This window comes from Myotis myotis, unplaced genomic scaffold, assembly GCF_014108235.1.
Source record: "Myotis myotis isolate mMyoMyo1 unplaced genomic scaffold, mMyoMyo1.p scaffold_m19_p_11, whole genome shotgun sequence".
In the NCBI taxonomy this organism is placed as follows: Eukaryota; Metazoa; Chordata; class Mammalia; order Chiroptera; family Vespertilionidae; genus Myotis; species Myotis myotis.
In genome coordinates, this window is record NW_023416315.1 from 59,078,054 (window position 1) to 59,093,262 (window position 15,209).

The following is a 15,209-nucleotide window of genomic DNA, read 5'->3' on the forward strand; positions in this document are numbered from 1 at the left end:
CAAGGCCAGGGGGACACCCAGGGAGACGACCCACTGCTTGGCTCTCTCTAGACCAGCGAGCCTTCACATGCTCTCAGACCACCGAGAGTTTTGATACGTCCTCTTGAAAAACTACAAACACATATCATTTTTATACACTATTTTCTGGGCATCAAAACTGTCTTAGTTCGTAGATCCACATTGTGATAAAAATGCACACTCCACAATAGCTCCATTTATGGCTGCATCGCAGCACAGTAATTTAGATTTCTGTTCCTCTGAACAATTTTCTTCTATAGCAGTTTTTTTTCATTATCCATATTCTTAAAAAAATGAAATTGCCTTAGTCATAAATAAAATAATCACTTTCTGTGGACAATGTGAGAAGTACTTGTTGGGGCATTTTAAATGGTGAAACATTATGGGCGGTTTAACTCTGGTCTGAGCAACTGTGAAAGCCCTAACGAGAGCATCCAAACCTGCAGGACAGAAGGAACGGCAGCGGATTTCCTGAACCAGGTCCCCGTTGTGGGGTCTAAGGACTGCCTGCCACTGTGCTTAAAACTACATGGGTCTGGGCTTAGGAGTATTTACCCAAGGCTCACAGCTGTCATCTCAGAATCTCAAAGGCAGCTGTAACTTCCCCCTCAAATTCCCTAAATCACATATTCCCCTAAAAAGATACTTATCTGCATGTGAAAAATAAAAAGTTTAATTCCGTTTCCACATGTCATACATGAGAATAAAAGCTATAGAGGCAAGTTTTATTTAGAGCCACAGATGTTTGATTTCTAAATCTCAGATAACATTTCTATCTTGTAAAAATTAAACATATACGGTTTATATGATGTAGTTGGTAGTGGGAAGACTGGACCGGAAGTTCTAAATTCTAATTCTGGTTCTGAGCCCCCTGCTGCTCAGCCTAGAGTAGGGTGACTTCTCTGAATCCCCGTTCGGACCTGCTGACAGTAGTTTACACGTCAAGAACTATTTTACTATTTCACTCTCACTGAGGTTTTTGTTTTGAAATAGTTCCCCTAACCAAATTGCATTTATTAAACAACTGATTTCTCCTTTTAAAAATTAATCCAGATTTATATAACTGTCCAAAGAACTTCTGATTAGTTTTTCTTTTACCCTTTGTCCAACCATCCAAGCAACAAACACTTATTAAGCTCCTAGCATGTGTGAGGCCCTATTCAGGGAGCTGAGGACACATAACTGAGCAGTGTCAACCCAGCCAGAACATAACTGAACGGATGTGTGATTCTGCAGGCATAGCCTGAGTGCATCCATACTTGTGAGGCTTATCATCCCAGACTTCTAGGAGCTGGGACCCCTGGATGGACTGAGATAAGCTGTCAGATCCTTTCTGGTTCTGAAACATTAAGATCTCACTGTTCTAACTGAAGAAGAAAGGACCTACAACTCAATACCAGTCCCTGATATCCGGCCCTTATACAAATGATACTTCAATGATTAAAACACTCCCACCTCTCCCCAGTCTACATAAATGTCTCCTTTCACGGAAACCTAATTACGTCTACAATTAAAGCAGATATTTATACTGATAATTCAATTGAGGTAATGTACATCTTCCTCCATGCTTCAGAGAGTTGAGTTTAAATGCCTTTTTTGATTACTAATTAATTTCTTAGTGAGTGTAATGCCTGTGAATGCCACTGGGACCGCATGCCTGAGAGTAAATGCTGTTTACTTGACAGGCAGGCTCCACCGAGCCCCCAGCCGCATGCAGCGGGACCTCTTCCACAAACCCCGACCTGGAAAGGCTGGCTCTGTGCAGCTGAATAGTTCAGTCACGATTTCTTCCCTTCAGTTACTGGCTACTTATAAATTTCACGCAGGAGGATGACCCAGCGTTAGCCATAAGGGAAGAATTACATGAAGAATTTGCCTAATCATTGATTTCAAATGGAATGCATGTGGCCTCTAACAAACTAAAACTTGGAGGAACAGGACTAACATGAATTTGTAATAAAGGCAAATTGCATCCTTATCTTTTCTGTCAATTGTGTAAATTCTCTCACTCCGTGCAATTTAAGGTGTTACTGTAATCACCCCCATAGTTCCAGGAAATCGAATCATTTTTGCATCATTTGTTTCAGCCTGCTCAGTGCTTAGCAACATGTAAGTGCCCCCAATGGATGGGCAGACTCATTAGCAGCCTAAAGCTTGAGGAGAACTAAGCAACCTCAGCAAAGATATCTCTCAGATTTCTGCAGTGAAAATCAATTCATTGGACTCCCGTCCTGTCCACATACTACTGCAGGCTCCTAACAAAGCCTGTCCTTCTTCCAGCTGGGCGACTGCAGCTCACGCAGCACCCTCTGATTCACGGGCACATTGCGGACTGTAAAGCAGGCCGGCTCCTATTTCTGCTGGGAAGATCGGGTTGTGCTACTTATGTGCTCATTATTTACCAGGCTGGAGGCAGCTCCGACTCCCTTAGGAGACGCCTAACACTAATGGTGTCAGGTTTGTTACACGAGAATATGTATTTCTTCTAATTATGTGGTCAATGGGCTAAAGACCTCACTATCCTGAAAAAGAGGTGAGTCCTAGGACACCTTAAACTAGATGATAGATATGTTTATTATACCTAAGATGAAGAGGTAGAAACTAAATCAGTAGAATATGGTTGTGATGCTTAAAATGTACAGCTTATACAGAAAGTCTTTCACTACTTTCTACAACAGTGTATTCTTAGGAACTGAAATGGAAATGAGAAAGTTTTTCCCCATCAGCCTCCAATCTACATCAAATGACATCTTCCCTTTGAAATGGGTAGGCTGATCAGTAAACCTGCGGTTACTGTACTGGAAACACAATCTTATACCCAAACTAAGTAACGGAAGCATGGACTTTTGTAGTTTGACCGCGGCTATCCTTAGGTCAACACTAGGCCTGGAACCCAAGACTTTTAAATACTCTTCAGTCATCTTTCCAATGCACTGCATTGTTCTGTTTTATCATCAAATGGTAATCCTTCATCGTTAGTGTGGCAGACTATAAAGTTCTATTAGGAAGCTTGCTGGAACTTAACAACTGAACAAAGTAAAAGAGGTCATTTGGTGGTGGGGGTGGGGAGGGGAAAAGTGACACAGAATTGAGTAAAGGTCAGCACAATACAAAGTGGAGAGCCCTGCCTGCAGAGCGACCACCTGAGGACAATGACTTCCTCAGCCCAGGGCTCCAGGGCTTTGCAGATAAAGAATTCCTTTCTCTCTTTCCTTCCTCCCTTCTTTCCATCTGTCTTTATTAAGGTATCATTCACATACCATATAGTTCACCCATTTAAGGTTTATAATTCAAGTAGAGGCCCGATTACGAAATTCGTGCAAGGGCCTTGGCCCTGGCCCCTGTCCACTACCGCCACCGTGGCCAGGGGCCTCCGCTGCTTCTGCCACCTCTGGCGCGGCCCCACCCGCTCTGGCTTTGTCCAAAAGGAAGCACATCCAGAAGGACGTCTGGTCAAATTAGCATATTATGCTTTATTATATGTGATTTTTATATTCCTTACAGTTGTGCAGCCATCACCATAATCAACTTTAGAACATTTTCATCACCCACAAAAGAAATCCATATCCATTTGCAGTGACTTTTCATTTCCCCCACTTCCTGCCCTAGGTAGTTACTAATCTACTTCCTGTTTCTATGCATGTGTCAGTTCTAGACTTTTCATATAAATGGAACCATATAACAGGTGGTCTTTGTGACTGGCTTCTTTCACTTAGCATAACATTTCTAAAGTTCATCCATGTTTTAACATATACCTGTACTACACTCCTTTTTATTGCAGAATAGTCTTCCATTGCATAAATATACCACATTTTATTTATCCATTCATCAGTTGATGGATGACATTTGCTTTTTGACGTGTTAAAAAGCCTCTTCTAGGTTCTTCATTAGCTTATAGTTCACTGCTATCACTATTTTTATTTTCTTTCATAATGACTAATGGAGTTGTGTTGTTTTTTTTAATCTGAGGAAATAAAAACAATCCAAGTAAGAACTGAAAGGCAGATTGAAGATAACAAGTTAGCCCTGGCTGGATGGCTCAATTGGTTGAGCTTTGTCCCATGCACCAAAACATTGTGGGTTCCATTCCCAGTCAGGGCACATATCCAGGTTGCAGGCTCCATCCCTGGTTGGGCCTGTGTGGGAGGCAACTGATTAATGTATCTCTTTCACATTAATGTTTCTCTCTCTCTCTCTCTCTCTCTCTCTCTCTCTCTCTCTCTCTCTCTTTCTTTCTCTAAAACTGGTAATAAAAAAAGATAACAGACTAAAGGTCATGGCTTGGTATGAATAATAATCAAATTAACCAGAAACCATTAACAGAATACCAAAAGAATCTTTTGGATCTTAGGAACTAGGTGATAGGTTATCTAGGAAGGTGCTGCAGTGTAGATCCTTTTGGCATCACCATAGAATAGTGACTAAACAGAGACGGTGGGTTTCATAGTACCTTCCTGATGACTTTTCAGTACGCCATTAGAAAAAGGCAATGTCACTGCTTGAGCTATCCACCTGTTGGCTCCCCTGGTCTGACATCTCTTTGAACCTCCTCAAAAGCCTAGAATAGCACCTGGTAGATCTAGAGTTAACAAATATTTATTAAATGATCATATATTCCAGCTTCAGAGTCCCCTGAGAAAATTCCAGAATTTGCTAATGCACTGGGATCTCATAGCAAGTTTTCTAAGGGACAAGCTCTTACAGGTCACAGCTGAGTATGAACACATTTGATTCTTGGAATTATACTTAAAATGACTGCATTGTTTAGTACTGAATAAACATCTAAACACAACTGCTAATCAATTCACAGGCACTGTTGAGTATCTGCTATGTGGCAGGCATTACCCTGGACACTGGGACCTAAAAGACTAAGAAACTGCCTGATACAGCTCCCACTCTCATTAGGGGAGGCATATGAAGTAGGCATTATCAAGTAGTGATAGATGCCATGAAGTAAAATAAAAAAACAACAACTGGAGTCTGGAATGTGAGGAGTGCTTGCTCTTCTACATGGATGGGCAGGGGACATTTGAACAGAGACCATAGTAAAGTCAAGAGTGCTGCAGATTTCTGGAGCTCTAGCATATCTGGACGGGGAACAGCAAATGCGAAGATCCAGAGCAAGAACAGATCTTCTGCATTTGCAAATATCAATGAGGCCAGTGTAGGTGAAGCAGGAGGAGGAAGAGAGTAAGGAGAGACGACTCCTGAGAAATCATGAGGGGCCAAGTATGAAGACTTTATAGACCATGGATTTGAATTGAGTGTCATGACTTACCTTGTGTTTCAACAGGATCACTCTGCCTGCCACGTGGACAGTAGAGGATAATGGACAAGAAAATAGTAAAAGCTTCATCGTGTAGAAATTACAACATGCTGATGAGACATTATGGTGGCCTCAGTCAGACTGGGAGCATGGGGATGGATGGTGTAACGTAGGTAGTGACTAAACAGAGAGGCTACAACAGTGTATTCTTAGAAACTGAAATGGAAATTAGAAAGCCTTTTTCCCCATTTGAACAATAGAGGTTTGAGCTGTGCAGATCTACTTACACACGGATTTTTTTTTCAATAAGTATGTAAAGTACTCTAAATGTATTTTCTCTTCCTTATAATTTCTTTAATAACACTTTAAAAATATATTTTTATTATTTTCAGAGAGGAAGGGAGAGGGAGAGTGAGATAGAAACATCAATGATGAGAGAGAATCATTGATTGGCTGCCTCCTGCACGCCCCACACTGAGGATCAAGCCTGAGCCTGTGCATGTGACCTGACCGTGAATCAAGACATGAACTCATTGTTTATAGATCAATGCACAACCGCTGAGCCATGCCAGCAGGCTCTTAATTTTCTATTCTCTAGCTTACTTTATTGTAAGAATACAGTAGTATATAATACATATAACATACAAAATTTGTGTCAATGGACTGTTTATGTTATTGGTAACAGTTCCATTCAACTATTAATAGTAGGCACACCTAAATCCTGTATTGTTTTGGGTCAATATAGTGTGAAGGTAGAACACCTAAGATCTGTCAATAAATGACTGTTTTAGGGATATAAAAATGAGAAGTCTCTAGCATGACATAAGGAGTTTTGGTCTGAGCAAGTGGAAGGATTGAGGTGACATTTACTGAGATGAGCAAGACAGTAGGAGAAAGAGGTTTGGGGAGAAAGTGTTTTGTTTTGGACAAATTTAGATAAGATGACAGTTAAACATTTAAATGGAGAGATCATGTGAGTCTAGAGTTGAGTTTTATCTGGCAGTGCAGATAAGCTTTAGAAAATATTAGTACACAATTGGTATTTAAAGTCATGAGAGTAGGAAGTTCATCTGAGATACCCTAGTTCAGACAGAAAAGACAAGCAGGAGCCAGCAAAGGAGAAGCAACAGCAGCAAGAAAGCGGCAGACCACACCAAAACCTTAACAATTATTACATAGAAAACAAGTGTTTTCAATATATATGGACTTTATTCCCCTTTCCTCTAGGAAATTCCCTAAAATATGGTATGTTATAGAGAATATATAATAATTAAGAACACGATTATTGGGAAGAAGCACCTAGGTCATGCTGGTACTACCTGTGTGACCTTGAACAAGTTATTTAACCTCTAGGAGCCTGTTGCATTACCTGTAACATCACCTATGTGCTGAGGGATGAAATGGCACAAACCATAAAAAGTGTTCAATATACTACCTGACAGAAAGTGTTCAATAAATGTTACTTACTGTTATTCATGAATCTTTCATCTTTTATGTCTAAAGCACTTTCCATCTATATACTGATCATTTGGGATTTATTTACAACCTTGAAGCATAATGGTAACTACTTCTGTGTTAATGTCTTATGTTGTCAACTAAAGCGTAAGCTATTTGAATTCAGAAACTGGCTCAACTTTCTTATATTCTCCACAATTCTAGCTCAATACTCTGAGCACAGCAGAAGCTGACTATATATATTAGTGAACTAATTTTATTATTTTACATTTTGACAGGGCAGAAAGTATATGGGTCCTAGGGGTTTTCCTCTCTCTTTGCCTGAACACTTTTAACAAAGGAAAATGTAATATGCATCACACTCTATGTTCCTCACAGATAAACCGTAAGTCTTCTAACAGCCAGGGGTTCTGGCTCTTACCTGGCTTTTGTTGGATGGGGGAAGAAGTGGCAAACAACTGAATAAAGGTCAGCAAAATGTAAAATGACACAGAGTGTAGAGTATAGATCTCCTCTGTGACCTTAAGCCTGAACAAAATTGCTTCCTGGACCTACTGTTCCAAACTTCTCAGGTACTGAATATGCTTTGAGAGCTTTCATTACATTTCTGGAACAGGTGCTGGTCTATAAAACTCTCTGACACCTGCTTTTTTATTAATGAAAATGAAGGTTATGGGTTCAATAGCACATGGACACTTTTGGGGTGGCCTACCCAGCCCAGTCCCCTTCTCAGTGAAGAATCCATATTCCCCAGAATGTTAGACATTTTGAAGCTATTTTTTTCCGCTGTGTGAACCTGTCTTTGCACTAACTGATTTGCACAGTGTCAGGAGATACTTGGCCAATGCGGGAGATCTGGATCATGTAATGGGAGCACCAGAGGGAAGATTCGCAGACTCCTCATACCGAGGTCCCCAAGAGGCCCTAGTTGCTATCCTTCCAAAGCTTGGGTTCGTGAGACATGCTATTATCCTTCCAAAAGTTTCCCTTTTTTTAAAATATTGGTTTCTTTTACTTACAATAAAAAACACACACACACACCATGATTCATTGATACATTTGATGCACTGGAAAGAGGCTGAGATTTGAAGTAAAGCCAAGAATATAGAACATATGCCAATTTCCTTCCTTCATCTCTTCCTTTGACCTCTTGGGTTGGTGACTGAAAATAATGACATTCTCAGGGCTGAGGATGAAAGGAGCCAGGCAGTTTCAAGAAAGTACGTGTGTGCTTAGAGAAAAAGAAAGGAACATAGGTAATTTTTGTCCAAGTCACCCAAGGTCCTCCATCTCTTAGCACTATATTCCTAAATTACTCAGTTAAACAAAAGATAAAAGTCCTAAATTATGGTACAGTGTAATAAACCGGAATCATATGGGAAGAAAGGAATCCACTGAAAAACTTTCTCAATTCCATGGGAGTGCCAAAGAAAACAGTTACTGAAAAAGCTAAGACTTGATCAAGTGCTTGTATTATTATACTTAAATTAGAGTCCCCAGTGCACAGTGGGTCCCTCGGCCTGGCTTGCACCCTCTTGCAATCCGGGACCCCTCAAGAGATGTTGGAGAGCTGGTTTCAACCTGATCCCCATAGGCCAGGCCAAGGGACCCCACCAGTGCATGAATCCATGCACTGGGCCTCTAGTATACATATAAGATCTTCGGTTAATCTCTTTCCACCCTCCCCACTCCCCGCTTCCCACCATGGAACTCCCCTTATCAGTCTGTTCCATGTTTCCATGCCTGTGATTTCCGCTCCTGCACTGAGCACCTGCCCCCTGCTGGTCAGTGCACATCATAGCTACTGGCTGGCCAGCCGGTTGGCCAGTTGCTTAGGCTTTTATATATATATAGAAGAATGCATAATTGGTAGCTGGGAAAAAAGTAATATATAAGTAAGAGCTGGTTTACTCACAATACCCTGATATCCATGGCGTGGATTTTCTCCACACCGACAATTAAATCTCCAACTCTCTGGACACCAGGTGGATGTCCAACGATTCAGTTCAATTCAGACACTAACTAGAGTTGGTGCTAGACCCAAGTTAAGAACTCAGGTTCACAAAACTGTCCCCACTTCAAGCACCATCACAAGCCACAGGCCTCTCATACTTCTGACCGACTAGCTATAAATCAGGTGCCAACCATCTCCTTCCTGGGTTTGATGATTTGGTAGACCAGCTTACAGAACTGAGCAAAAACAGGTAACTTACTATTACCAGTTTATTATAAAGGAACAAATGAACAGTCAGATGAAGAGGTACAGGGGGAGAGGTCCAGAAGGGTCCTGGGTACAGCACCTTTGCTCCAGTGGAGTTGGGGCATGCCACCCTCCTGACACATGGATGTGTTTGCCAACCTAGAGGCCCTCAGAATCCTGTTGTTAAGGGGTTTTTCTATGGGCTTCCTGCAGGCACGATTGATTAAATCATTGGCCTTGGATGACTGATTCAACCTCCAGCCTCTCTCCCCTCCCAGGAGGCTGGGGACGGAATGAGAGCTGAGAGTTCCAACTCTCTCATCATCTTGGTCTTTCTGGCAACCAGTCCCCATCTTGAAGCTATCCACAGGTACCAGTCATCACAGGAGCATGCAAGTCTACATCACTCCAGAGATACCAAGGGTTCTAGGAGCTGTGTGCCAGGGACAAAGGTCAAATATATATTTCTTATTGTACCACAAGTAATAATACCTAGATTCTAAACACGATGTACTAAAAGCCGAACAGGTAAAGAAGACAGAGTTTGAACATACCACTGCAATAGTGGTGCCACCTTTGGACTGACCAATAGAGTTCTTTTCCCAGATCCCCTTTTGCTGTCAGGCAGTAATGTGAGCGATAACTAACTAGGGTTGGAGATATGGTGACTGATGATTTGGTTTAGTGAAGTCCTATGGGAACTGAACTCAGGGCACTGGTCTCGCTCAAACTGTGCTCCGATGAACTACAATGCACTCTTCTGGGGTCGTGGAGCTGCTGCTGACTGTAGCAGCACAGCTGTTCAGAGTAAAAGCCAGCAGCCAAGCAGTTAACTGCATTTGGCAAAGAAAAAAACACTTTTGAAATGCCTTCTTTTTTAAAAAGTTAGCCTGAGAGCAGCTGTGATTCTGGAACAGCTTGTTCTGAACCACAAGGCCTTCCAGCCTCCCAATCCCCCACTATGTTCCATGCTCAACTGGCTTGCACAGCTCTCCCGAAGCCACTGCAGCATACTAAACTGGGGATTCTTTAACATAAACCAAGCAACACTCTTTTCTCTTTAATGGGATAATTTAGCCTTTTGCCTTTCGCAGAAGATGCATTTAAGACTTAGTGATGTCACTTAATTACAGACTCTGAAGAAATCTGCAAGCCTCATTATAGCTAGCCTGGTAGTCAGCTCCCTGACGGAACCCACCAGCAATACCACGGACACCAGGACTGACTTCCGGGGAGAAGAACGAGAGAAAGGCACAGGTCAAAGCCTGAACTTCATCAACTGAATCCTGATGTCCAAGGCTCTTCACATATCATCTAGTTAAATGGGGATAGAACTCAGAGAGGCAAAGACTGAGGGTCCAAATTAGAAAGCAATGATCAGTCAATATTCCTACTAATAGTTATTAAGATGTATTTTCTCAATTAGAGTGATCAAATTAAGATGCCAAAGGTACATTGTTCTGTCCTCCTAATGTGGTCTTAAAGCCTTAACCACCAGAGTTCAATAACTACTGTGCAAGCACTCCCACTTGACCTTTTGCCTCGTAAGGTAGAGAGAATGAAGATTAAGGGATACAAATATAAGCTTTCTTTGCTTATTTTAACCAAATGAGAAAGTGCTTTAAGAAAAAGTTAAATGGCATAATTAAGAATGTTATTGATTTGAATTAAACTTATTAATGTTACCACTGAAAATGAAAGGATAGTTAAAATGGATATTTTAAACAAACGATTACTATTCTTTTTTTTTTTTTTTCTTTTTAATTTGTATTTGCCATAACCTTTTAAAGCAGAATGTGACGAGAACACTGCACTTCTATTCACAAAACTTGCTCTGAGTTACTTTCAAACAGCTTACAACATATGCCTAGGTAGCTTATATTTCTGCTATGCTACACAATCCTTTAGAGACAAACCCTATGGACAGTTATTACCATCCTGTTGGTCAGCTTAGCATACTAACTTCTAGAGGCCATACTAGTACATGCAGTTGATAACTACAGGGGATGTCAGGCTTAAAAAGTAGATCTTAGGGGATGAAGGTTGTTTTAACCACGCATCTCAGAACACTTGAGCAACAAAGATTTGGTCTACTTAGGAACCTGCTTGAGAGAGAAACACTTCAGACGACAAAGCTAACAAACATTAGGCTACACGTATCTTACAACAAAGATAAACCCATTCTGTTAAAACAGGCCAACATGGAACTAGGAAAGAAAACAAGCCCGGCTTCAGTGCTGAAGTATCACAGTCTCGTACACATATAGGGGGAAAGGAACCCGGTCTTCCCATTAAGTAGTTGCCATGCCATACATAGTTTTAAAATGTTAACAAAAATAAAGAAAAAAGTCCTTGAAAATATATTATCCAAGGGAATGAAGGTAAAGAACTGAACACGTGTGCAGGTGTCCTGTAGGGGAGCTTAGTCTACTTCCTCCATACGGGAGGTGTCATCGTCTCCTTCCAGGGGCGGCATCTCTTCGGTCACAGCAGCACTGCTCTCGTCAGCAGTGGGGTCATCTTCATCGATACCAAGACCAAGTTTGATCATCCTGTAGATCCTGTTAGCGTGTGTCTGGGGGTCTTCCAGACTGAAGCCAGAGGACAGGAGCGCGGTCTCATACAGCAGGATGACCAGATCCTTCACAGACTTGTCATTCTTGTCTGCCTCCGCCTTCTGCCTTAAGGTCTCGATGATGGAATGGTCTGGGTTTATCTCCAGGTGTTTCTTTGCTGCCATGTAACCCATTGTTGAGTTGTCTCTCAGGGCCTGAGCCTTCATGATTCTCTCCATGTTTGCTGTCCAGCCATATGTGCTTGTGACAATGCAGCATGGGGATGTCACCAATCGGTTTGATACGACCACCTTTTCTACTTTTTTCTCCAAGATGTCCTTCATGATTTTGCACAGGTTTTCAAACTTGGTTTTTTTCTCTTCCTGCTTCTTTTTCTCTTCTTCATCTTCTGGAAGTTCCAAGCCCTCTTTGGTGACTGACACTAAGGTCTTCCCCTCAAACTCCTTCAGCTGCTGCACACAGTACTCATCAATAGGCTCGATCATATAGATCACTTCTAGGCCGTGCTTCCGAAGACGCTCCACGAAGGCCGAGTTAGCGACCTGGTCCTTGGTCTCCCCTGTGATGTAGTAGATGTGCTTCTGGTTCTCCTTCATTCTCGTGCAGTAGTCCTTGAGGGAGACCATCTCATCACCAGAAGCAGATGTGTAGTATCTTAATAGCTCAGAGAGCTTCTTCCGGTTTTGAGAATCTTCATGAATTCCAAGCTTAATATTTTTAGAGAACTGCTCATAAAACTTTTTGTAGTTCTCCTTATCTTCTGCCAGTTCAGTAAAGAGTTCTAAGCATTTTTTGACCAAATTCTTTCTGATAACTTTCAAAATTTTGCTTTGTTGCAACATCTCCCGGGAAATATTTAGAGGGAGATCCTCAGAGTCCACCACACCTCTAATGAAGTTCAGGTATTCAGGGATCAGCTCCTCACAGTTATCCATGATGAAAACTCTGCGAACATACAACTTAATGTTGTTCTTTTTCTTTCTGTTTTCAAACAGGTCAAACGGAGCACGTCTTGGGACAAAAAGAAGGGCTCTGAATTCCAACTGTCCTTCAACTGAAAAGTGCTTCACTGCCAAGTGATCCTCCCAGTCATTGGTCAGGCTCTTGTAGAATTCCCCATATTCTTCATTAGTAATGTCATCAGGATTTCTGGTCCAAATTGGCTTTGTTTTGTTCAGTTCTTCTTGATGGATGTACTTCTCCTTGATCTTCTTTTTCTTCTTCTTGTCACCATCCTTCTTTTCTTCTTCCTCTTCGTCAGAACCAACATCTTCGATTTCAGGCTTATCTTCAGGCTCCTTTTCTTCTTTTTCCTTCTCTTCCTCTTTCTCTTCCTTTTCTTCAGCCTCATCATCACTGACTTCTTTATCACGTTCCTTCTCCACAAAGAGAGTAATGGGGTAGCCAATAAATTGAGAGTGTTTCTTCACGATCTCTTTGATCCTTCTCTCCTCCAAGTACTCCGTCTGGTCCTCTTTCAGGTGCAGAATAACCTTTGTTCCACGCCCCATGGGTTCCCCTACGTCAGTCCTAACGGTGAAGGATCCTCCTGCAGAGGACTCCCAGGCATACTGCTCGTCATCGTTGTGTTTGGTGATCACAGTCACTTTCTCAGCAACCAGATAGGCTGAATAGAACCCGACACCAAACTGGCCAATCATGGAGATATCTGCACCAGCCTGCAAGGCTTCCATGAACGCTTTGGTCCCGGACTTGGCGATGGTACCCAGGTTATTGATCAAATCAGCCTTGGTCATTCCGATTCCGGTATCCACAATAGTGAGGGTTCGGTCTTGCTTGTTGGGAATGAGATTGATGTGCAGCTCTTTCCCAGAGTCTAGTTTACTGGGATCTGTCAAGCTTTCATATCTGATCTTGTCCAGAGCATCGGATGAGTTTGAAATAAGCTCCCTCAGGAAGATCTCCTTGTTCGAGTAGAAAGTGTTGATGATCAGTGACATCAACTGGGCAATTTCTGCCTGGAAGGCGAACGTCTCCACTTGCTCCTCCTCCATGGGTTGGTCGTGGGTCTGGGTTTCCTCCGGCATCTTGGCTTCAGGGTCCGCAAGGGCTCCGCAGCAGCACCGCACGAGGACGCAGAATCAAGTCGATTACTATTCTTTAAGAACAACAGTGACAAGAAAAGAAATCCTGAGCTACCCTAAGTTAAATTACAGGAGGCCAGAGGGTGAGAGGAAGAGACAAGGAAAGTTAACCAATTAGCAGCCACGGCCGAAACCAACAAAAAGCTAGCCATGTGCCTCAATGTACAGCTTCCAGGTGGCTATGCAACAATTACCCAGAAAGAACAGCCGACTGTCAGAAGCATCCTGTTGGTGCAGAACTTTCCCAACTGCTGCCCACAACTAAGCCAGAAGCAGCAAGTACTCCTCCTTCTGGACTGTTTACCTATCCCCAACTTTCCCTGCTTCACCTCCTCCCTCCCACCCCCTCCCCCATTTATAGCCAATGTAAGCTCTTTAAAAAAGACTGACATCTGTCTTCCCCAAGCTCACTGCACAGACGAGCTCCATGAACCCCAGGACGGCAGACACACCGTGTTCTCTGTCTAGTCGCGCTGGTGGTTTAGACTCCAGACCTCCAGACCTGGTCCTTTCTCAGGCTAGAAAGGGTTTGTTTATGGCTTAATAAAACCTTTCTCTCAGAAAAACTCTCTATCTCCAAGGTCTTTTGTTTGTTTGTTTGTTTAACATAAGGATGGGGGTGTGAAGAATGTATCATGTTCATAAATTATCCAAAGAAAGCAAATCAAAACAAGTCAAAAATAAATATGCATTTCATCTACTGCAGAAAACGTTCTCTTCGTTCTCACTGCCATCAGATCTGCTAAGAGTCTGAACAATTCAACGGCACAGGAGAGTTTAGCAAAATATGAAAGTGTCGCAACTCCAGATATGTATGATCTGTTACTGAGAACGCGTATCACTGGGATATCACAGCAAAGGAAGAAAGAACTAAGCTATCTTTGTTAGTCTGTCAAAATCAGAACCTTCCTCCCTTCTAAATAACTTAGAGGTTTTAAAACTATAAGCAATAGTCCCACACACCAACTCTCCATACAGTTCACTGAGTGCACACTTTATTCAACTACTTAAATGTGAGAGTTCAAGGGCACAGACAGATGAGCAATTGGCACGATGACTGAGATGAACAGTCTGGCCTTCTGCTACATACAGTCATATAAAATTCATTGCTCATAAAAGCAGTTATGTCCTAGGGCCGTGGTCGGCAAACTTCGGCTCTTTGGCCCCTTGAGTGTGGCTCTTCCTAAGCCTTAGGAGTACCCTAATTAAGTTAATAACAATGTACCTACCTATATAGTTTAAGTTTAAAAAATTTGGCTCGCAAAAGAAATTTCAATCGTTGTACTGTTGATATTTGGCTCTGTTGACTAATGAGTTTGCCGACCACTGTTCTAGGGGGACTGCACGTGGGATGATGGCCAAGGCCATGGCTTGATATCATGATGTCATACAAAGCAGTGCTTCCTATGTAAGCATCAAAGTCCACCTGGTTATGTGACCATGTCCCACTCTTTCAACAATCAGTCACAGACAATCCCTGGTCTCTGGATATCTCCAACCAGAGCTGGTCTTGGCAAAGGGCTTGGCAGCCTATGGAGCAATCAGACTTAAGGATGCCATGAAGATGTGGATGCTCTAAGTTCTCTGCT

General features: G+C 42.2%; 2 protein-coding genes across 4 annotated transcripts in view; both read right to left on the reverse strand.

Moving 5' to 3' along the window:
• EXOC4 (exocyst complex component 4) overlaps positions 1 to 15,209 on the reverse strand; it is a 758,369-nt gene that overhangs the window by 241,291 nt on the left and 501,869 nt on the right. The gene's annotated exons all lie outside the window — the stretch shown is intronic.
• Positions 10,681 to 13,603, reverse strand: LOC118666392 (heat shock protein HSP 90-alpha-like). The gene has a single exon (XM_036328654.1). The coding sequence runs from the start codon at positions 13,561 to 13,563 to the stop codon at positions 11,362 to 11,364; it is 2,202 nt and encodes a 733-aa protein (XP_036184547.1). The 5' UTR covers positions 13,564 to 13,603; the 3' UTR covers positions 10,681 to 11,361.

What these genes read in the sequence shown, in the direction of transcription:
- LOC118666392 (XM_036328654.1), bottom strand. Translation starts at nt 13,563, where the DNA reads ATGCCGGAGGAAACCCAGACCCACGACCAACCCATGGAGGAGGAGCAA.